This window comes from Mastigoproctus giganteus, chromosome 8 (genome assembly GCF_048544385.1).
Source record: "Mastigoproctus giganteus isolate SK-2022 chromosome 8, ASM4854438v1, whole genome shotgun sequence".
Classification (NCBI taxonomy): domain Eukaryota; kingdom Metazoa; phylum Arthropoda; class Arachnida; order Uropygi; family Thelyphonidae; genus Mastigoproctus; species Mastigoproctus giganteus.
Genome location: NC_143582.1, coordinates 211,020,624 through 211,045,352, shown reverse-complemented (window position 1 = coordinate 211,045,352; position 24,729 = coordinate 211,020,624). Strand labels below are relative to the sequence as shown.

Genomic DNA, 24,729 nt, shown 5'->3' with positions numbered 1-24,729 from the left:
TCTGTGAGTTGCACGCAAGTCGTTTGTACATAAGAAGAGGAATGCCAGTGTTGGCATACATTCACTAATGGGGACATCCCAACAATTATCTGATGAGAGACCAGTGGATTTGAAACAGCTTCATGGCAGTGAGACTTTAAAAAAAAAAATGATAGCTGCATCTCTTGATGGTGCAATTTTCTTTTTTGATAGCCAAAAGCTGGCACTATCACTGGAAGAACCTAAGTATTTGCAAAAAATTGATGCAAGGAAGCAAAGCTTATGCAGCATTAGCCAAAAACTATCCACCTCCTCTATCTATCCACTTCAATAATTTGTTTAATTCTTCATTAACTTTATTTAAACTATCCACTTCCACAACACCAGACAGAAGTTTGTTACCACAATCGATTATTCTCTGGCTGAAAGTAAATTTTACACATCTATCCTGCAATCATCCTTTTTCAATTTAAGTTTATATCCTCCTCATATGTTTTGTCCAAGAAAGAGTAAGTATGCCGTCAGCATTTAGTTTGATCAATCTGCTCAAATTTAGTTCAATCAATCTCCTCACAGGTGCCCAGTTTCCGTGTGCTGAAATTTGTAGAAATGAAGTCCTTCTTCGTAAGGATAGCCTTTTGTGTCACTGAATAATCTTATTGCTCTTCTGTGCACCTGTTACAACAGTTCTGTGTCCTTAAAATGAGGCTTCAAAACCTGCATGTAGCACTCAAGATATGCAGCCTAACCATTGCCTTATAAAATGGAAAAATCAGCTCCTTGTTCCTGCTGCCAAAATTCCTGTGTACTATTGATAGAACCTTCTGAGCTGTCCTACCAGCAGTCTGCTAGTATCAATGTTAAAACTCAACTCCACTTATTAGCCTATTTGTCCAATTTTTTTACATATTGTTGAAGTAGTATGCCTTGATTTCTATTATTAATCAGCAAGCCAACTTAGACAATAACTTTGATATATCTCCTTCAATATCATATTGAAAACAGTAAGGGGCCCAGCACTGAATGCTGAGGAACTCCACTAATTACATTAGAACAAGAAGAGCAGTGCCCACTACAATCACCCCTCTGTCTTTTGCCACTAACCTACCCCTTTTTTTTTTCACAGCAGTAAATTGTCCCTAATGTCACATTGCTTCAGTCAGTATAGCAGTCTTTCATGAGTATAGCAGTGTCAAAAGCATTACTAAAATCTAACCTAAATCTAGCTTCATTCAAGTAGTTAATCAGATTGGTCACACAATGTCTCCCCTTAGCAAAGCCATAAAACTACATATCCATCAAGATGTTTCTGCAAAATGTATTTAATCACTCACTCTAATTATTTTCTTTGGAGCAGAAGTCAAGCTTACAGGTCTGTAATTATTTGCTTTGCCCTTTGGTCCCCTTTTGTGAATAGAAGGAATGTTTTCACATCTCCACTGGGGATTTTCCCTGAACTCAAAGATGCTCTCATAATTATGGTTAAAGGTTTGTTTACCTCTTTTGCACCTTCTTTTAATACAATTGGATAGATTCTGTCGACCCCAGGTGTCCTATTCACTTTTAATTTCAACAATTTTTCTTCCACTTTCCTCTCAGTTATCATTAGCTACCAGTTACAACTTGAAGTGGTTCTGGTATCTGAATCCCTAAAATCTTCTTCAAATGTGAATGTACATGCAAAATATTTATTCAGTCTGTCAGCAGTTTGAAGAGGATCATCAATAGTTATGCTATTCTCATCTAGTGTTTTTTTTTTTTTTTTTTTTTTTTAGGAGCATTAGCAACTAAAGCCATATTGCTCCGGGAATATGCGGTGGGCATTCCCTGACCTTTCCGCATCCTCCGTATTTGGTGGTGACGGGCTAGAACCCCGGTCTAATCAAGAAGTGTGCTACGCACTGCTGCACCTTCCCACCTGGCTACGGAGGCACCTCTCTCTCTCATCTAGTGGACCAATGTGGTTCATACCTTTCCTTCTGGTATTAACATAAGCAAAGAATATTTTGTTACTTTTCTTCTCATTCCTAACCAAAGACTTTTCATAATCTGCTTTCCTAACTCTACATTTGCTCTTTGCTTTGCTCAAAGGAAATTACAAGTTATCTGAGGAGCGAACCGAATAGGTCCAAAACTGGTGATAACAGTGCCCTTGAGTTTTTAATGAAAGTGGATTCACCTACTGAGTGCTGTTGTTCATATAATGGCAGTATTAGATCCTTTAGGTTGACTCATGGGTAAATTTTGTAGTTAGCATTAGCAGAGACATTTCATGCAAGAAAGCAAGCTTATGCAGCATCAGCCAGAAAAAAAAAAAAAAAAAAAAACCCACTTCCACTTCACCCCTCTGTTTGTTCAAAATACCTGTCCAGCTGAGCTTTAAACTTATTCAGGCTATCAACTTCCACCACAAGGGATGGAAGTCTGTTCGACCAACCAACCACCCGCTGGCTAAAGGCAAATTTCCGCACGTCTATTCTACATCTGTCTTTCCTCAATTTGAATTTATGCCCTCTCAGGTGATTATTCTGAGTGAGAGGAAGAATTCCATCAGCATTGAGCATGTTTAAACCATTCAAGGCTTTATACACCTCTATCAGATCACCTTGCTGGTGCCTAGTCTCCAGACACTGTAATTCGCAAAACTTCAGCCTTTCTTCGTAAGAGCACCCCTTTGTTCCATTCACTAATCTTGTTGCCCTTCTCTGTACTCGTTGCAGCAGCTCTACATCCTTCTTGAAATGAGGCCTCCAGACCTGTATACAGTACTCTAGGTGTGGCCTGACCATTGCCTTATACAAGGGAATAATCACCTCCTTATCTCTGCTAGAAAAATTCCTATATATCATTGACAAAACACCATGAGCTACTCTTGCAGCCCGTCTGCACTGCTCAGAGAACTTCATATCTGCCTGCACAACCACCCCCAGGTCCCTTTCATTCTCTACCACTGTCAGTGTAGTACCACAGAATTGATACGTTGCTCTGGGGTTGCTGTTTCCCATGTGTAGTACTTTACATTTGTCAATGTTAAACTTCATTTGCCACCTCTCGGCCCATCTGCTCAACCTTTCCAGATCCTGTTGCAGCAGCATAGTGTCAGTAGTGTCCTTGACAACCATGCCTACCTTTGTATCGTCTGCAAACTTCGACATTAAGCTTGATATACCATCATCAATATCATTTATAAATACAGAAAACAATAATGGACCCAACACTGAGCCCTGAGGGACTCCACTAATAACATTAATCCACGACGAGCAGTGTCCATTGATTACCACTCTCTGTCTTCTCCCCCTCAGCCACCCCTTTATCCACAGCAGCAATTTGCCTCCAATGTCACGCTGCTGCAATTTGTGCAGCAGTCTTCCATGTGCAAAGTATCAAAAGCCTTACTAAGATCCAAGTATATAATATCAAAGTTATTCCCTGCATTCAGTTCCTTTGTGACTGCATCATAGTATCCAATCAAATTGGTCAGGCAAGACTTTCCCTTAACAAAACCATGCTGTGTCCGAGCTATAACTGAAGTCTTGTCTAAATGATCCTGCAGTGCTTCTTTAACTAGTGCCTCCATGAATTTTCCTGGAACAGAAGTTAAACTCACAGGTCTATAATTACTTGTGTCAGCCTTTGATCCTCCTTTGTGAATTGGGGTCACATTTGCACATCTCCAGTCTGTGGGTACCTCCCCTGAGTCCAAGGAAGCTCTCATAATTATGGCTAAGGGTTTGCTTACTTCCTTTGCTGCCTCCTTTAATATAACTGGATAGATCCCATCCACCCCGGGTGCCTTTCTTGTGTTTATCTTCAACAATTTCTCCTCCACTTTACTCTCAGTTATTACAAGATTCTCTAGCTTACTGCTAGAGTTGAATACACCTCTGGCTTTCCCCTCGCTAAATAACTCCTCATGTGCGAATGTGGATGCAAAATATTCATTTAGTTTGTTAGCTACCTGAGCGGGATCATCAACAGTTGACCCATCAATATCAAGTGGACCAATCTGATTCATCCCCTTCCTTCTAGAGTTTACATAAGTAAAGAACTCTTTGCTGTTTTTCTTTGCATCCCTTGCCAAAGATTTCTCGTAATCTGCCTTCGCCTGCCTAACCTCCTTTGTAACTTGGTTACAGATCAACTTGTATCTATCATAGGCTTCATGTGTCATGTGTTAATTTGTATGTATCCCATGCATGTTTCTTCTCTGCCATATGCCTCATCAGTTCATCTGACATCCATTTAGGCCTAAACCTTGAACAATATTTCTTAGTTGGTATGTAAAGCCTAGTAGCTTCCAAGATAAGTTCTTTGAATGCTTCCCATTTTGCATTTGCTGTTGGTAACATCATCAGTTGGTCCCACTGTATAGAATTTAAATACTGTCTCAGTCCATCGTAGTCACCTTTACGAAAGCAATAACCCTTCCCTTTACCCCTAATGGTAGTTACCTCTTTGAGTAAATCCCACTTCAGCACACTGTAATCACTGCCACCTAGTGGTTCATTTATCTGCAGATTCTTAATGCATGAAGAATCACTGCTGATAATCAAATCAAGAGTATTCTTCGCTCTAGTTGCCTCCTGAACATGGTGATGTAGAAAACAATCATCCAATAAATCCACAAAAGCCTTGCTAATGTGTGAGTGACCAGCCCCCAAATTCCAGTCAATATCTGGGAAATTAAAATCTCCCATTATAAGACTCTCTGATTTACTGGCCCACTCTATTTCCCTGTACAGTATCTTATTATACTCATCAGAGTCATTAGGCCTATAGCACACTCCTACTCTCAATTTTGATCTCCCAAAGCTTATGTCACACCAAACTGACTCGACACTGCACTGTCCAGCGATGTCCACTGGCCTCACTTCCTTGGATTTTATGTATTTCTTAACTAATAGCATAACCCCTCCTCCCTTCCTGTCCTGTCTATCCTTTCTGTAGACATTGTACTCCCCAAATTCCAGTTCTGCATTCCTTATATCTGTGTGACACCACGTCTCTGATATCCCAACAATATCTGCCTTTGATGTTTTGAGCAATACCTCAAATTCATCAAATTTATTTACTAAACTCCTAGCATTGGTGTACATGCAAGTATACATGCACCTGTTTCTATTCTTAGCTACCCTAACACAACCCATGTGTTTACTTGTACCGTAATGACTTCCAGCAGTGTCTGAAATATCCTGCATATTGTTTTTCAGGCTTCTGCTCATTCCAATAGAAGCAGTGGAAGAATCTCTTTCACCTCTGCCAGTGGCTACTGTTAATCTATTCGTCTTTGTCTCCCCCCCTAGCTAGCAGTTTTCACACCCACCTAACACTGCCTCGATAGCATCAGCAAATATCCTTGCACCCTTTCTATTTAAGTGTATCCCATCCCTGTAGAAGCAATCTCTCCTGTTAACAAGTACAGTCCAGGCTGAAAAAAATTCAACCCCTTGAGCCTTGCACAATCTTTCCAGGGCTGAATTGATCGACAAGGCTCTCATCATATACCCCCTCCTATCGTGTCTGGGCAGAATTGCAGACACTTTCAAATTCAACCCTATTTCACGGCTTTTTTTCAACAGTGACCTGTACTTGTTAAGCAATTCTGCCGGTCTCCTACTCTTGATATCATTAGTGCCAACGTGTACAACTATATCACCTTTTGTGCCCTTAAAAGATGATATCTACTCTACAACGTCATCAACCTTTGCCCCTGGCAGACATACCCTGGTCCTGTTCCACCTATCCTTTTTACAAAGCATGTTCCCCGTTTCCCTGACAACAGAGTCACCAACAACTACTAGTTCCTTTGGGACCAGCGCATTCTGCCTTGGGGGTTGCCGCTGTGTTGCGCGACGGCCAAGTGCAAGCTCTGGCGTTGATGTAGGCAGCTGAGAGCTTGATGGGCCCCTCAATTTAGTTCCTTCGAGGGCATCCACCCTGTCCTTCAAGCTCTCATATAAGCCCATAAGAACACCGAGTTGTTGCCCGATTTCGATACACTCCTTGCATCGCACACACACAAAGACACCCCCATGGCAATATCATGTCCCGTACCTGAATGCTCCACAAACATCATGCAAGCTGTGCATTTTAGAAGGCTGTGATTCAGAAGGCAACTGCCCCCCTCAGTTCTCCTCTGAGCCACAGCACTTCCATTAGCTTGAGCCTTTTGTTTTGCTGCTCTGGTCTGAGTCATGTTTTCTTTTAATTTAAATAAAATTTCAATTTCAGTTTATAACCCTAACTTATCTCCCAACACAGTTATAACGGGATATATATTTTTTAGTGTCAAGTATTAATTATCTCTGAGTTCCCTTTATATAACTTCCGTATCAGTTATGTATTAATTAATTATGTGACGTTGTAATCTAAGTCGGTATATGTATTTAGTTAAAAGTACAATTTAATGCCAACGAAGTTCAACAAGTTTAATAGATTTTACCGATCACTGAAAATATTATACTAATGCTATCTAGGTTCGATATATAATGATCGTATGACAAAGACAACGGCGGGAAGTTACGACGGTAAATCTATGGACACTTAAGTATTAATTAACTTTCAAATCTCGCTGTCTCAATTCTGAATAAACTAACGATCCTTACTAGGTCTATAAACTACTTACAAAAAATAATTTGATGTAAAAATATTCAATAAGCAGCTAAATATGGCTAAAAAACTTCTCGTTCAGCGGAGTTGCGACTTCTAACACGTGGATACCCTTACCGATACTTTTATGCAATTGCCGATACAATTGCAAGGCCGAGTAAAGAATAAATACACCAAATTAGTCAGAAAATCCCAAAATAATGCTATACTACTAAATTTAAATCAAAAGTTTTAGTAAAACAATAATTTCAAATCAATAAATAAGAAAAATCCACTTAGCGGCTTTGAACACGTCTGGCCCCTACTAGCCTTGTCAGCAGACTGTCGAAGTTAGTTATTTCTGGTTATTCTCTGGTTCAGTAGTTATTTCTGGAGAGGCAACCTAAGTCAATGTCACTGGACAATAATGTCCCCAGTCACAACAGAAAAACATAATGCAGTGTAGCATTATTTCCTGAAATTATTTGAATACCTTCACTGAAATTGTACCTCCACTTCTTTATTAAACTGAAGATATGCACTGAATTTTTTTGTTTCTGTGAGATGCTTGAGCTTAAGTCTCAGACTAAACATTGTCTACAGAGTCCATACCTCCATTAAGCAAAGTTGCAGTACTGTACCCAGGGGCTCACATCTGGTGAGCATGGGCTTGGCACACCCAGGGTCCTGAGCTGGATATCATCATTCTTCTCTTCCTTGGTGATTTCCTTCTACTTCTTTCTCTCTCTCTCTCTCTCTTAGGGTAAATTAGAATTTTTTTTTTTTTTTTTTGTTGGCTGGTGCAGCAAAAGCCTCAGGCTTCCTTGCACCATATGGCTAATGATGATAATAATAATAATAATGAGAGTCATGTACCACCTAATACTGCCTAGTGTCAAAAGTCAGCCATTCATCTTCACCTTTGTGGTGTGACTGCCACAGTATCTTCTAATTAGACTCGTTCATATCTGGGTGGTCACCTCCTGCATATTAGGCTTAGTATTTTTGCACTTGACAATACAATGGTGGGGCTGTTAGGAACATTGTTCCTAACAGCCCCACCATCGTGAAGGTGAAAGCAGGGGATTTGGGTGTTCCAAAATGATCAAACATTGCTGAAATCTGACTTTCTTGACTTGCAAATGGGACCTGAATATCAAATGTAATCAAATGTAAGCATAGCTATCACTGTGGTGTTCAGCAACAAGTCGGTGAGTGGTACGGATAGCACACTTCTTCAAAACTTATCAACTTATGCAACATTAGTCTCTTATCCCAAAAAAATATAAACAGTGTTGAATCATTTGTATATTGGTATTTTATTTCAGACTCAACTGAATGATGCATGCATATATTCTCTTCACATATTCCTAAAATCGCAAGTTAGCATTTACAAATACTACTAACTTACCATGAACAGTGAGAATACCAGCAGAAACTGCTTTGCCCAAAGAGTTTGAAGCTTCACAGCTATATTTTCCAGACATATCTGTTGTTACTTTAGCTAGTTTCAAAGAACAGACTCCTGAATTCTGATCTTCACTTATCAGATAACTTTTGGAAGCTGTTATTTCTTTACCATCATGCATCCTATAAAAAAATGGACACATTATAAAAGGAAACTTTTTATTGCAGTTGTATTAATAACGATAATAAATTAAAGAACAAAAGCAAGCAAATGAAACTGAACAATTTATATAAAATATTAGTTATTTCCTAATTAAAATAATAGTTATCTCAGTGATTTATTTTGAATTCAGATAGTGTGATTTTGAAAGTAATTAATACCTCGTGTCTGTAGATTTACCATTCGTAACTTGCTGCCATGGTTATACGATACGTGTACCCCAAACTAGATAGCATAAGGTTTAATAGAAAACTAGATAGCAAGTATAGTAGTATCAATTAATCAGTAATATTTACTAATCTTATTAAATTTCATTGTCAATTAAATTGTACTTTTTTAACAATATACATATAACGATCTAGTTTTTACAGCCGTAACATTATAAATTAATACATATAACTTGACAGGAGATAAGAAAGTCATATAACGTAACTCGGAGATAATATTCACTACTGAAATATATATATATATATATATATATATAGTGTTATAACTCATTAGAATATAAGTTTAGGGTTATATTTTCTATTAGAATTTTTTTTTTGAAATTGAATAGAAATTATGACTCAGACCAGAGCAGCAAAGCAAAAGGCTCAAACTAATTGGAGTGCTTTGGCTCAGGGGAGAACTGAGGGGGCAGTTGTCCTCTGAATCACAGCCTTTTGAAATGCACTCTTTGTTTGATGTTTGTGGAACAATCAGAAATGGGGCATGATATTGCCAAGGGGGAATGTCTTTGTGTGTGCGTAATGTAAGGAGTGTGAGGAAATCAGGTGCCAACTCAGCGTTGTTATGGGCCTATATGAGAGCTTGAAGGATAGGGTGGATGCCATTGAAGGATTTAAATTGAGGGGCCCATCAAGCTCTCAGCTGCCCACATCAATGCCAGAGCTTGCACTTGAACATCACGCAACACAGCAGCAACCCCCAAGGCAGAATGTGCTGGTCCAAAAGGAACTAGTTGTTGTCGGTGACTCTATTGTCAGGGAAATGGGAACATATTGCGCAAAAAGGATAAGTGGAAAAGGACCAGGGTATGTCTACAAGGGGCAAAGGTTGATGACATTGTAGAGCAGATATCATCTTTTAAGGGCACAAAGGGTGATATTGTTGTACACATTGGCACAAGTGATATTATTAAGAGTAGGAGACCGGTGGAATTACTTAACAAGTACACGTCAATGTTGAAAAAAAGCCATGAGTTAGGGTTGAATTTGAAAGTGTCTGCAATTCTGCCCAGACATGATAGAAGGGAGTATGTGCTGAGAGCCTTGTCGATCAATTCGGCCCTGGAGAGATTGTGCAAGGTTCACAGGGTAGAATTTTTCTCAGCCTGGTCTGTGCTTGTTAACAGGAGAGACTGCTTCTACAGGGATGGGATACACTTAAATAGAAAGGGTGCAAGAATATTTGCTGATGCTATCGAGGCAGAGTTTGGTGGGTTGGAAAACTGCTAGTTTTGGGGGATACACAGACTAATCGATTAACAGAAGCCACTGGCAGAGATGAAAGTGATTTCTGCGCTGCTTCTATTGAAATGCAATTGAGCTGCAGCCTGGAAAGCAAGGCAATAGGGATTTCCAAGACTGCTGGGAGTCATAGTGGAACAAGTAAACACATAGGCTGTGTTAGGGTAACTAAGAGTAGAAACAGGTGCATGTATACTTGCATGTACACCAACGCTACGAGTATAGTTAATAAATTTGATGAGCTTGAAGTGCTAATCAAGACATCAAAAGCAGATATTGTTGGGATATCAGAGATGTAGCATCAAAAAGACATAAGCAGTGCAGAATTGGAATTTGGAGAGAACAACGTGTACAGAAAGGATAGACAGGAAGGGAGGAGGGGTTATGCTGTTAGTTAAGAAACATAAAATCTAAGAAAGTGCATCCAATTGACGTTGGTGGACAATGCAATGCTGAGTCTATTTGGTGTGACATAAGCACTGGGAAAGGAAAAATGAGAGAAGGTGTGTGTTATAGGCCTAATAAATCTGATGAGTATAATGAGCAATTGTGCAAAGAGAGTGGGCCAGTAAATCAGAGTGTCTTATAATGGGGGATTTTAATTTCCCAAAGATTGACTGGAATTTGTGGGTTGGTCACTCACACACTAGCAAGGCTTTTGTGGATTTATTGGATGATTGTTTTCTACAGCAGCAAGCTCGGGATACAACTAGAGGGAGTAATACTCTTGATCTGATTATCAGTAGTGATTCTGCATGCATTAAGAATCTGCACATAAAGGAACCACTAGGTGGCAGTGATCACAATGTGCTGAAGTGGGATTTACTGAAAGAGGTAACTACCATCAGGGGTAAAGGGATGGGTTTTTGCTTTCTTAAAGGTGACTATGGTGGTCTGAGCCACTATTTAAATTCTATATGGTGGGACCAACTGATGATGTTACCAACAGCAAATTCAAAATCAGAAGCATTCAAAGAACTTATCTTGGAAGCTACTAGGCTTTTCATACTAACTAAGAAATATTGTTCAAGATTTAGGCCTAAATGGAAGTCAGATGAATTAATTAGACATGTGGAAGAGAAGAAAAATGCATGGTGTACATATAAATTAACAGGTGACACAGAAGCCTATGATAGATATAAGCTGGTCTATAACCAAGTCATAAAGGAGATTAGGCAGGCAAAGGCAGATTATGAGAAATCTTTGGCAAAGGATGCAAAGAAAAACAGCAAAGAGTTCTTTACTTATGTAAACTCTAGAAGGAAGGGAATGAATCAGATTGGTCTTGATATCGGTGGTTCAACTGTTGATGATCCTGGTCAGGTAGCTAACAAACTAAATGAATATTTTGCATCTACATTCATGTTGTTATGTTGTCATTTGGTTTTTAGGAGCATTACCAACTAAGGCCATATTGCTCTGGGGAAGAGTAGGAGACCGGCGGAATTAATTAGCAAGTACAGGTCAATGTTGAAAAAAAGCCGTTAATTAGGGTTGAATTTGAAAGTGTCTGCAATTCTGCCCAGACACGATAGGAGGGAGTATATGATGAGAGCCTTGTCGATCAATTCGGCCCTGGAGGGATTGTGCAAGGCTCAAGGGGTAGAATTTTTTTCAGCCTGGACTGGACTGTACTTGTTAACAGGAGAGATTGCTTCTACAGGGATGGGATACACTTAAATAGAAAGGGTGCAAGAATTTTTGCTGATGCTGTCGAGGCAGTGTTAGGTGGGTCGGAAAACTGCTAGTTGGGGGGGGATACAAGGACTAATAGATTAACAGTAGCCACTGGCAGAGGTGGAAGTGATTCTTGCACTGCTTCTATTGAAATGAGCAGAAGCCTGAAAAACAAGATGCAGGATATTTCAGAGACTGCTGGGAGTCATTGCGGTACAAGTAAACACATGGGTTGTGTTAGGGTAGCTAAGAATAGAAAAAGGTGCATGTATACCTGCATGTACACCAATGCTAGGAGTTTGGTAAATAAATTTGATGAATTTGAGGTATTGCTCAAAACATCAAAGGCAGATATTGTTGGGATATCAGAGACGTGGTGTCACACAGATATAAGTAATGTGGAACTGGAATTTGGGGAATACAATGTGTATAGAAAGGACAGACAGGACAGGAGGGGAGGAGGGGGTTATGCTATTAATTAAGAAACACATAAGGTCCAAGGAAGTGAAGCCAGTCGACATCGATGGACAGGGCAGTGTCGAGTCAGTTTGGTGTGACATAAGCATAAGGAAATCAAAATTGAGAGTAGGAGTGTGCTATAGGCCTAATGACTCTGATGAGTATAATAAGATATTGTACAGGGAAATAGAGTGGGCCAGTAAATCAGAGAGTCTTATAATGGGGGATTTTAATTGCCCAGATATTGACTGGAATTTGTGGGTTGGTCACTCGCACACTAGCAAGGCTTTTGTGGATTTATTGGATGATTGTTTTCTACATCAGCATGTTCGTGAGGCAACAAGAGGGAGCAATACTCTTGATCTGATTATCAGTAGTGATTCTTCATGCATTAAGAATCTGCAGATAAATGAACCACTAGGTGGCAGTGATCACAGTGTGTTGAAGTGGGATTTACTCAAGGAGGTAACTACCATCAGAGGTAAAGGCGACTATGATGGTCTGAGACAGTATTTAAATTCTATACAGTGGGACCAACTGATGATGTTACCAACAGCGAACTCAAAATGGGAAGCATTCAAGGAACTAATCTTGGAGGCTACCAGGCTTTACATACCAACTAAGAAATATTGTTCAAGGTTTAGGCCTAAATGGTTGTAAGATGAACTAATGAGGCATGTGGCAGAGAAGAAAAATGCATGGGATACATACAAATTAATGGGTGACATGGAAGCCTATGATAGATATAAGTTGGTCTGTAACCAAGTCACAAAGGAGATTAGGCAGGCAAAGACAGACTGCGAAAAATCCTTGGCAAAGGATGCAAAGAAAAACAGAAAAGAGTTCTTTACATATTTAAACTCGAGAAGGAAAGGGATGAATCAGATTGGTCCACTGGATATTGATGGTTCAACAGTTGAGGATCCTGCTCAGGTGGCTAACAATCTAAACGAGTATTTTGCATCTACATTCACGCAGGAGGAGTTATTCAGGAAGGAGAAGTTAGCCTAAACAAATTTAAGGCTCAACTGGACAGGTATTTCGAACGAACGGAGGGGTGAAATGGGAGTGGTTTTTTTTTTTTTTTCCTTTGGCTGATGCTGAATAAGCTTGCTTTCTTGCATCACATGCCTCTACTAATGCTAATGCGGTGGTCATTCCCTGACCTTTCCGCATCCTCCGTATTTGGTGGCTCATGGGCTTGAACCCCAGTCTAATCAAGAAGCGTGTGCTATGCACAGCTGTTCCTGCCCACCTGGCTATGGAGACGCCATCTACATTCACACATCAGGAGTTATTCAGGGAGGGGAATGTCAAAGGTGTATTAAACTCTGGCAGTAAGCTAGATAATCTTGTAATAACTGAGAGCAAAGTGGAGGAGAAATTGTTGAAGATAAAAATGAGAAAGGCACCTGGGGTGGGTGGATAGAATCCCTCCAGTTATATTAAAGGAGGCAGTAAAGGAAGTAAGCAAATCCCCTGCCGTAATTATGAGAGCTTCCTTGGACTCAGGGGAGGTACCCATGGACTGGAGATGTGCAAATGTGATCCCAATCCACAAAGGAGGATCAAAGGGAGACACAGTTAATTACAGACCTGTTAGTTTAACTTCTGTTCCAGGGAAATTAATGAAGGCATTGGTTAACACATTCGCTGCCGATCACGCACCAGCGCGTGATGTCGCAGCAGTATTGAAGAGCCGATCACGCTCTGGCGCGGGATGTGGCATCGTTACCCAGTAGCCAATCACGCGCGGGCGCGGGATTCACTAGACTTTTGTATGAAGTTGTCAACTTCAGTTGGCATTGTGTTTCTGCTGTTTATATTTGTTTTGGCGTCAAGTAAAGGGTTTAAACTATATGTAATTGTATGTGGTGTTGAATATTTTGTTACGTGACGTGAGGAAAAGCCTTGTAATATGAGTTGTGCAGATGACAGTTTAGCAGGCCAGTCGGGCCCGAAAAGAAGAAAAGTGCACTATAAAAAATCCCTTACAGATGAAGAAATTGCTGAAATATTGGAGGATTTATCTGACATATATTCCAGTGACGTCAGTTACGACGATGATGAAGATTTTATCCCTCCAAAGGACGCTTCGGATTCGGAAAGTGTAGATGAAGAAGGTATTGTGGAAGAGGCTACACTTTCACTGCAGGATCCCTGTAAGTTGGAAAACGTCGTGTGGGAAAATGACGTAACATCGATGAAACAGTTTCGTTTCACAAAATCCGAGTCTTTGCTGCAACCCATGCCAGGTGAGAATCCAATAGATTACTTTCGTCATTTATTAACCGACAATATCTTGGATGAAATAATTACACAAACAAATGTTTATGCTCATGAAATACTTCTTCCCAGAGAAAATAAAGAACATTCTCGAATAAATGCATGGAAGGACACCACTAGAGATGAAATGCTGGTATTTTTAGGATTAATTTTACATATGGGAACCATTCGACTGAACCGCATACAAGATTATTGGAAAACAGATAAGCTGTTCGGATTACATGTATTCGCAGACAACATGAGCAGGAATCGTTTCTTATTATTACTGCGGGCCTTGCATTTTGCAAAAAATCCAGAAAAGAAAGAGGTATGTCCACGGGATCGCCTATATAAAATTCGGAAAATGGTGAATCTGTTCAATGAACGAATGTCGGAAATATATTATCCAGGATGTGAGATTAGCTTAGATAAGTCTATGATATTGTGGCGTGGAAGGCTTGTTTTTCGACAGTACATTCAAAACAAACGCCATAAGTACGGCATCAAATTGTATATGATCACAACACCTACTGGCATGGTTATCAAATTTCAAGTGTATACCGGTATGTTGGATGATTCTGGTGGAAAAAGACATGCACAAAAAGTCGTCATGAACTTACTTGATGGGATGTTAGATGTCGGGCATAGCATATTTATGGACAATTATTACAATAGCTATGAACTCGCTAAGTGTCTCGCTGACAGACAAACACATTGTACTGGGACAATCAGAAGTAATAGGAAAACATTTCCGAAAGAGGTTCGAGAAAAAAAGCTGAAGAAAGGAGAAACTTTATCAAGGTGTGCCCGTGGTGTAATGATTGCTAAGTGGAAGGATAGAAGAGATGTCAGTTACATATCTACAGAATACCAAAATGATATGGTGGAAATGCAGAACAAACGAGGCAAACTGAAATCAAAACCATTGCCTATAATTGAGTATAATAGGTTTATGTCAGGCATTGACAAGCAAGATCAAATGCTTGCCTATTATCCTTGCGAAAGGAAAACCATTAGGTGGCCTACAAAAATATTTATGCATATTTTGCAACTAATAATGATAAATGCACACCATATCTATAATAAATATTCACATAACAAGGTGCAACTTTATGACTTCCGTTTATCAGTGATCAGATCTTTATTAAAACAGCCATCTGATCTCCCTCATACTGTGCATCATGTACCTGAACTGGAACATGTGCTCAAACCACGGGAAGAAAGAAAAGGTGGAAAGATATTGAGGAAGCAATGCAAACGTTGCTATTCCGAAGGGAAACGTAAGGATACAATCTATATCTGCAGTGTTTGTGAAGGATCACCCGGCTATTGCTTAGATTGTGCGAAAATTATACATAAGTAACATTCTGACACATAGTATTTATAATCTGTATTGGTTCGGTATGAAATAAAACGTATTTCTTAATGTTACCATGTTTTTTGTTTTATTATTTACAAACTATATTATTATGTTTTTATGTCACGCGCCAGCGCGTGATGCGGCATTTAAAGCCAAATTTGACCTCCAGTGCTTATCACGCGCTGGCGCGTGAATCTCAAAATTTTTTGGAAACTGCTTATACGACACTTAAATATTGATATGGTATACCGAACAATCCCTTATTACCAATTTTCAAGCTTTTTGGTTATGGAAACACAGTCGGCTTCTGGCAACAGTCTCCGCCTTCTGTGCCGCGCTATTGACGATAGCATGCTGACCCATGACCGGCAGCGAACGTGTTAAAGAAGCATTGCAGGATCATCTAGACACACCATGATTTGGTAAGTGGAAATCTTGTCTGACAAATTTGATTGGATACTATGATGTAGTCACAAAGGAACTGGATGCAAAGAATAATTTTGATATCATATATTTGGATCTTACAAAGGCTTTTGATACTGTGGCACAGGGAAGACTGCTGCACAAATTGGAGCAGTGTGGCATTGGAGGCAAATTGCTGCTATGGATAAAGGGATGGTTGAGTGGGAGAAGACAGAGAGTGGTAATCAATGGACACTGCTCTTCAGTGTTGGATACATTTTGGTTTTCTGTATTCATTAATGATATTGATGATGATATATCGGGCTTAATGTCCAAGTTTGCAGAAGATACGAAGGTCAGCAGGGTTGTTAATGACACTAATGACAGTACACTGCTGCAACAGGATCTAGAAAAGTTGAGCAGATGGGCTAAGAGGTGGCAACTGAAGTTTAACATTGAAAAATGTAAAGTGCTGCATATGGTAAGCAGTAACCCTAGAGTAACGTTTTCACTCTCTACCACTACCACTATTACACTGGTAGTGGTAGAGAGTGAAAAGGACCTGGGGGTAATTGTGCAGGCAGATGTGAAGTTTTCTGAGCAGTGTAGACTGTCCACAAGAGTAGCTCATGGTGTCTTGTCAATGATATACAGGAATTTTTCTAGCAGGGATAAGGAGGTGATCATCCCCTTGTATAAGGCAATGGTCAGGCCACACCTTGAGTACTGTATACAGGTCTGGAGGCCTCATTTTAAGAAGGATGTAGGGCTGTTGGAATGAGTACAGAAAAGGGCAACAAGATTAGTGAATGGAACAACGGGTTGCTCTTACGAATAAAGGCTTAAGTTTTGCAAATTACAGTGTCTGGAGACTAGGCACCTGCGAGGTGATCTGATTGAGGTGTATAAAGCCTTGAATGGTTTGAGCATGCTCAATCCTAATGGGATTCTTCCTCTTGCTCAGAATAATCGCCTGAGAGGGCATAAATTCAAATTGAGGAAAGACAGTTGTGGGATAGATGTGCGGAAGTTTGTTTTTAGCCAGTGGTTGGTTGATTGCTGGAACAAAACTTCCATCTGTCATTGTAGAAGTTGATAGCTTAAACAGATTCAACGCAGAACTAGACAAACATTTGGAGCAAGTGGATCGGTGAAATGAGAAGGGTGTATATGTGTGTTTTTTTTTGGCTGATGCTATATAAGCTTGCTTTCTTGCTTCATGTGCCCTTTCTAATGCTAATGTCAATTTTATTCAAAATTTAACTGCACATGTCTAAACATCAATAACTACTGTTGTTCATTGCATAATTGAATGCAAAATAGGAACAATTAATATATTATATATAAAATCATTTACCGCCAGTCAAATAAAATATGGGCAATACCCTAAGTAACGGGAAGCTAGAGGAATTTACAAGAAAAGCAACAACATAAAATAAGCAGACAATGCTTTAAAAAGATAAAGCCTTGTAAGGAAAATAAAACTAGAAAAAATATGTTGAAACCAAAGACAAAAAGATATGATGTTTTTTTTTTTTTCTTTTGTAGGTCTGAGTCTCTACTGGGTACACCTCCTCCTTTTATGAAATAGAGCACTCATTCAGTAACGGCATCACATGTTTGTACTACTGCAAAGCAGCTGGCAGATATGTAGCGATAGTGGACATATAGTGTTTGTTGGGCAGTGCCAGCAACTTCCCACAAAACCACACTTGGTGATGCTGTGAATATGCAAGACTCTGCAAAGCCAGATGAGTGTGAGTTGTGTTAAATACTGTGAGTTATGTGTTGGTCTTTTGTTTGTATCATTCATCTGGCCATTTAGTTACTGGGAGACACACTCACCAAGGAAGGCACCTGCCAGCATTCATTCACTGTACAAGGAGCTGGTCCAGGACAGTAGGAGGGATATCTAACAGAGCCTCACCTCCAACAAAGAAAGGAAGGAGAGAGAGCCCAGGAAAAGAAATGGGGGAGGAAGAAAGTTGGATGTAAAAGGGAAGGAAAGGAAAGGAGGGAACATACAGGGTGGCATCCCCAGGCAAGCAGGGGTGTGAAACCACTAGTGGGTAAAGAGCTCTACAGAAGGGCTGTTAAGGCGCCTCCGTAGCCAGGTGGTAAAGAACAGCAGTGCATAGCACACGCTTCTTGATTAGACCGGGATTCGAGCCCGTCACCACCAAATACGGAAGATGCAGAAAGGTCAGGGAATGATCACCGCATATCTCGGAGCAATATGGCCTTAGTTGCTAATGCTTCTAAAAAAAAAACAAATAACAAATAACAAGGGCTGTTAGTAAAAAGTGGGGGAAAACAGTAGGGCAGTTAGACAGAATTAAAAAAAAATAAATAAAAATACGGGAGAGAGTCATCAGGTTGATTCCACAGTCCTACCTCAGAAAGGGGTTAGTAAGGGCTGGGTCAAAGACCCAGTAATCCCATGCTTGGAAACCGAATATCAGCAGTCTAGTCTTGGGGTACAGTTCTAGCAGGCGAGTTTATTGATGGAGCTATCTGACACATTTTACTCAACGTTTTTTGGCATGAAACTATATCCCAGTGCAATAAAATTTCATATTGAAAAAAATTTCCAATTCTGCTGTACTATTGAGTATCTTTCAATGAATTTCTAAAGGATGGATTAATAGTAATAAACTTCACAGTCGCTGAACTATATTGAGCAACTGTGAACAGAGCTTTAGTAACAGGGTCTTTGGGCCAGTTTTATACCACATACCTTCCCTTATGGAAATTTTTGTGAATAAGTTTAACTATACTTCTTGCAGTGCAGTGTAGTGCAACGGCCTTTGATGCAATGATGATAACTTTGGGAAGTATACAAATTACACGTATTTTGCATACTTCCGAAAGGATACAACCTACCTGTAAGGTTAAGAAGGCATAAAACATGATGGTTTCTGATTCTTGTGGCAGTGAAATACTAAACTTTGCTATTAGCACAGTTTAATTTTCTTTTTCACCTTTGTTTTAGAAATTTGTCAGTGTGTGTGTGTGTGTGTGTGTGTGTTTTAAAGTTATCATTTCAGAAAAATAATTAGAACACAAGTAAACTGACATGTATAGTGACCAAAACACACTTTTTAAATTTATTAAACATTTTATTATTATAATAAGTATGATAATTTATTTTTAAAGCAGTCATAAATTAATGAAGAGAAAAACAATTCATTCCTGTCTTTACATGCAGCAATGTTATAAGCTTTTGAAGTATTACATGAACATCACCATTTTCAACCATTTAGATTAAGTAGTAAAAAAATACACAAATAAACCTAAACTATTAAAAGTATAATATTTTAGTGTTATAGAGAAAAAAATTCAGTGATATGTTCAAAACTGTTCACGCTATAAAATTTAAATATGTCTAGTTTTTCACTCTCATGCTAACACTCAGATTGCAGACTTTCATGCTGATACTAACAGTTTAAATTATAAAGGACTGAAATCAATCAGCTATGTTTGCATATATATTTTTCAGAAGCATTTGTTTGTTTGTTGTTTGGTTTTTAGGAGCATTAGCAACTAAGGCCATATTGCTCCGGGATATTGCTCGAACCCTGGTCTAAGAAGCATTTGTTCCTGGACCTATGTTCCAGAGGTAAGTAATCTTAGTGAAGTTTTTGTAAATCATGTTTTTATGTACACACTCAGATAGATTTCTGTTGAAGAGAAGTCAAATAACAATAACAGGCACAGTAGCAAAAACCACTAACTACAGACTGTAAACAAATGGGGGAAAAATGTTACAGTCCAATACTACACTTATCCTATTAACCTTGCAACAGTGTTTCCTGATCTGATGACCCCCCTTCCTCCCAACTCCTGTGCAATATCTATGCATGTTTATCACCAGTTGTGGCTGTTGTTCTCTTTACCTCCTGACTATACACATAATCTTGTAGTTCTTAAGTCACAAGTTTTAATTTATATAAACACTTAAATACTGTCATGGAGGATGCAAAATACTACATTTACTATGCTATTTAAATATAACAACTAAACAATTAAGCTAAGATTTAAGTGTAGTTACATGAAACATACTGAATGATGAGGTTGTTGTTGTTATTATTTTGGTTTTTAGGAGCATTAGCAACTAAGGCCATATTGCTCCATGATATGCGGTGGTCATTCCCTGACCTTTCCGCATCCTCTGTATTTGGTGGTGATGGGTTCGAACCTCGGTCTAACCAAGAAGCGTGTGTTACGCACTGCTGCTCCTTCCCACCTGGCTACGGAGGCGCCTGAATGATGAGGTACCACCACCTGTGTCGCTATTGTCTTATTCTTTGTTGCTACTTTCATTTTTGCTATAATGTAAAGAAATATATTTCTCGCTGGATGGTTGCCACTCCTGCTACAGAAGTAAGGTACCCTTTGTGTTTAATTCTTTATATAAGTGGTTTCCGTCTTGATTATTATTATTCATTTATTTTAAAATACACATTTAATATGGGCACATTTGTAAATTAAGTTTTAAATTTTTATTCACCTGAAACATGAAACTGAAATTTTCATTCACTTGAACATGGAAGTGACTAACAGTTTACATTTATATTTTACGTTTATAATGCTTTTTTCTTAATTTTTTAGTGGAAGTGATAAAAGTGTTTTGATGGAATAACAGGTATAAAAAATGCAATATTTAAAAAAAATTAAAAAATTACATTTAATAAGTATTGTAAGCAATTAGTAAAAGGTTTAGCAGTGGTCAAACAAGAATTCAAAAATATATAAATAAATAAAAAAATTGTTTTCAGAAATCAAGAGAATTTGGGGTCTGTCAGACTACTTGTCTAACACTGGTCTGACAGACCCCAAATTTACTATACTGTTACAATGGTATCAGTGTTAGACCAGGTACCACTGGTCTGACAATTGGTACCATGTCTATGTATTGTGTATTATGCCTGTGTCCATTGTGTGTTATACCTGTAAAGCTGTGTGTTCATGGGCTGATATGCAGGTTGTGTGGGTTGAAAAACCTGAAATAACTCACCTTACTACTTTACCTTACTATGTTTTGTGGCCTTTGGACTTTGCCATTAGTCTTATGGTGTACTCATAACAGAATAACTTCTGTATCCAAAAGTTATTTCCATAAGTGAACTTTTAAAAGGTGAAATGAGGTGACTTGTGAATATGGAATGTTGTTCTATTGTGAGTACATCATAATCATCATTAGTTGTGGCAGTCATAAGTCTGCAGTATGTAAAACACAAAAGACAAGCTAGTCCTCAATTGATTGAATTTTTCTAAATTCATATGACTTCTGTTTTATTAAATATTTAAAGTTATATTATTTCATTTTCATATTACAAAATAGGCACAGAAAATGTCCTCAAAAACTGTTTATGGCTCATCACTTTATATATATATATATCTGTAAATGATAAAATTAAAAACTTGGTGAAAAGCTGGTTAATAACTGAAATAAAAAAAAATTGGAATTATGCAAGAAGACTAAAATGCAACTTTAATCTACCATTTTATGGTTGGCCATGGAGAACCTTGGACCACAGCTGAAAGCTCAGCATTCATATCACCTTCTTTTGCCTCTAGGTCTGATAATTTTTTTGTGAATACAGGTTTAGCTAGAAAGAAACATTAAAATTTTAGAGAGAGAGAGAGAGAAGAATGTAGATAATTTTCACATACAAAAGAGCAAACAACTTAATATTTCCTAAATGTCCTTTCCCTCAGGAAAGGACATCAATAAATTTATTAATTTTATTATTATTAAAAAATAATAATAAAATAAATAAATACCTAAATATTGTGAAACTAAACACACTGGTCCATTATTTTGTTTGTACATTTTACGGTATCATTTTATTTTTCTTTCATAAAATCCAAAATTGTGAATTTCTTAGTGTAGTACATTCTTTACAACCACAAAAAGCCAGGAGGGTTCATAATTACAATGTTTATTTACAGCTGTGCACTTACATCTGTTATAATAAAATCCTGAACTTGGAATAATAAAACCCTTTAAGCTGTGATATTATTTTTCTGTTTTTTTTTTCGATAGTTTATGTGCCTAACTTAAAGGTTTTATTATTTTAAGTGTTCAGGATTTTGTTATAATAAGCAAGTTCATAATATAATGCAACATTAATACAAACCACTATCATATCCAGTCATCATCATAAGGAGGGGAGGCATGACGACCAGGTTTTTGAGTGTTTTTTTTAGCAAGGAACACTTATATACATGGTTAAGGGGGCATATAAATACCTAAATATTGTGAAACCGAAAACACTGGGACTTTATTTTGTTTGTACATTTTACGGTATCATTCTATTTTTCTTATACACATGGTTAAGGGGCATATAACCCCACACCCCCTGAATATGCCCCTGATACAAACTAATATAAAGTAGAGCTCCATCTAACAATATGACTATATCAGTGCATTAAAATATCATAATCACAGCAGAGAAATTACTGGTTTTCATGGTATAATTATTTTTCACAGATATTTAAAATATTATATCTTATTAATTTATTTTTATTAAATATATTAGCATTAGTAGTGGCAAATGATGCAAGAAAGCAAGCTTATAAAGCATCACCCAAAAAAGAAAAAAAACAAACAAACCTCCCAATAAACCTATTCATACCCTCAAATAGTTTGTCCTTGAATTTATTTATTTAAACTATAAGCAGCCACAACAAGAGATAGAAATTTGTTCCAACAATCAACCACACATTGGATAAATGCAAACTTCCACACATTTATTCTGCAGTTGCAATTTCTCAATTTGAATTTGAGCCCCATCATGTGTGTCGTCTGAACAACTGGAAAAATCCTGTCAGTATTGAGCTTGCTCAATCCACTCAAAGCCTTACACACCTCAATCAGATCACCTCACAGGTGCCTAGTCTCCAGATGCTGCAATTTGCAGAACTGAAGCCTTTCTTGGTAAGAGAATTCCTTTGTTCTGCTCACCAATCTTGTTGCCCTTCTCTGTACTCGTTCCAGCAGCTCCACATCCTTTCTAAAATGAGGCCCCCAGACCTGTATGCAGTACTCAAGGTGTGGCCAGATCATTGCCTTAAACAAAGGGATAATCACCTCCTTGTCTCTGCTAGCAAAATTCCTATATATCATTGACAAAACTCAATGACCTGCTCTGGCAGCTCATCTGCACTGCTCAGAGAACTTCATATCTGACTTCACAGTTACCCCCAGGTATTTTTCATTCTCCACCTCCCTGAGTGTAGTACCACAGAGCTGGTACATTTCTCTTGGGTTACTGCTACCCATATGCAGTACTTTGCATTTGTCAATATTAAACTTCAGTTGCCACTTCTCAGACCATCTACCTAACTTTTCTAGATCCTGTTTCAGTGGTATACTGTCTTTACTGTCATTAACAACCCTGCCAATCATTGTATCATTAGCAAACTTGGACATTAAGCCTGACATACCTTCATCGATATAATTGATAAATACACAAAACAACAATGGGCCCAGCACTGAACCGTGAGGGACTCTACTAATAACATTAGTCCAAGAAGAGCAGTGTCTATTTATTACCACTCTTTGCTGTCTCCCACTAAACTATCCCTTTATCCATTGCAGCAACTTCCTAAAATCTAAGTATATGATATCAAAATTATTTTTTGCATCCAGTTCCTTTGTGACCACATCATAGTATTCAATGAAATTGGCCAGACAAGACTTCCCCTTAACAAACCCATGCTGTGTCTGAACTATTACTGCAGTCTCGTCTAAATGATTCTGTCTCACCTCTTTAACCATTGACTCCATTATTATTCCAGGAACAGAAGGAGGTCCCCAGTACATGGGGACCTCCCCCTGAATCTAAGGATGCTCTCATAATTATGACTAAGGATTTGCCAACTTCCCTCGCTGCCGCCTTCAATATAACTGGACAGATTGAATTCACCACAAGTACAAGTGCCTTTTTTATGTTTAACTTCAACAATTTCTCCTCCACTTTGGTCTCAGTTATTGCAAAATCACTTATCTCCCTGTTAGGGTTTCATAAACTTCTGGTATTCCTCTCCTTGAATAACTTCTCATGTGTGAATGTAGATGCAAAATACACATTCAGTTTATCAGCTACTTGAGCAGGATCATCAATAGTCGAACCATCTATGTTAAGGGGACCAATCTGATTTATTCCCTTCCTTCTAGAGTTTACATAAGTAAAGAACTCTTTGCTGTTTTACGAAACCAAAAACACTTTCCTTTACCCTTGATTTTAGTTATATCTTTAAGTAAATCCCACATCAGTACTCTGTGATCACTGTCACCTAGTTGTTCCTTTATCTGCAAATTCTTAATGCACAAATAATCACTGCTGATAATCAGATCAAGAGTATTACTCCGATGGTTGCCCCTTGAACATGTTGCTGTAGAAAATAATCCTTGAATAAATCCAGAAAAGTCTTGCTAGTGTGCAAGTGACCATCCCATAAGTTCCAGTCAATATCTGGAAAGTTAAAATCCCCCATTACAAGACATTCTGATTTACTGGCCCACTCTATTTCTCTGCATAACTGTTTGTTGTACTTATCAGAGTCATTAGGCCTATGACACGCCTACTCTCATTTTCCTTTTCCCAGTGTTTATGTAACACCAAACAGACTCAACATTGTACTGTCCACCCATGTCAACTGGATGCACTTCCTTAGATTTTATGTGTTTCTTAACTAACAGCATAAGCCCTCCTCCCTTCCTACCCTGTCTATCCTTTCTGTACACATTGTACTCCCCAAATTCCAATTCTGCACTGCATATATCTGTGTGACACCACGTTTGGCAGAAAAAGATCAAGACTGCTGATTGCGTGATTAGGACTGTCTAGTATTCTGGTAGGTAAATGAACAATCCGTGCAAGATCGTTGGTTAT

General features: G+C 38.5%; 1 protein-coding gene across 3 annotated transcripts in view; it reads right to left on the bottom strand.

Moving 5' to 3' along the window:
- LOC150082242 (protein Obscurin-like) overlaps positions 1–24,729 on the bottom strand; it is an 865,351-nt gene that overhangs the window by 471,018 nt on the left and 369,604 nt on the right. For all 3 annotated transcript variants that reach the window (XM_090379203.1, XM_090379204.1, XM_090379205.1), the window contains 2 exons: positions 21,330–21,438; positions 7,979–8,157 (listed from right to left, as the gene is read on the bottom strand). In XM_090379203.1, the coding sequence (XP_090235329.1) occupies positions 7,979–8,157; positions 21,330–21,438 (288 nt within the window). The remainder of the gene's footprint in view (positions 1–7,978; positions 8,158–21,329; positions 21,439–24,729) is intronic.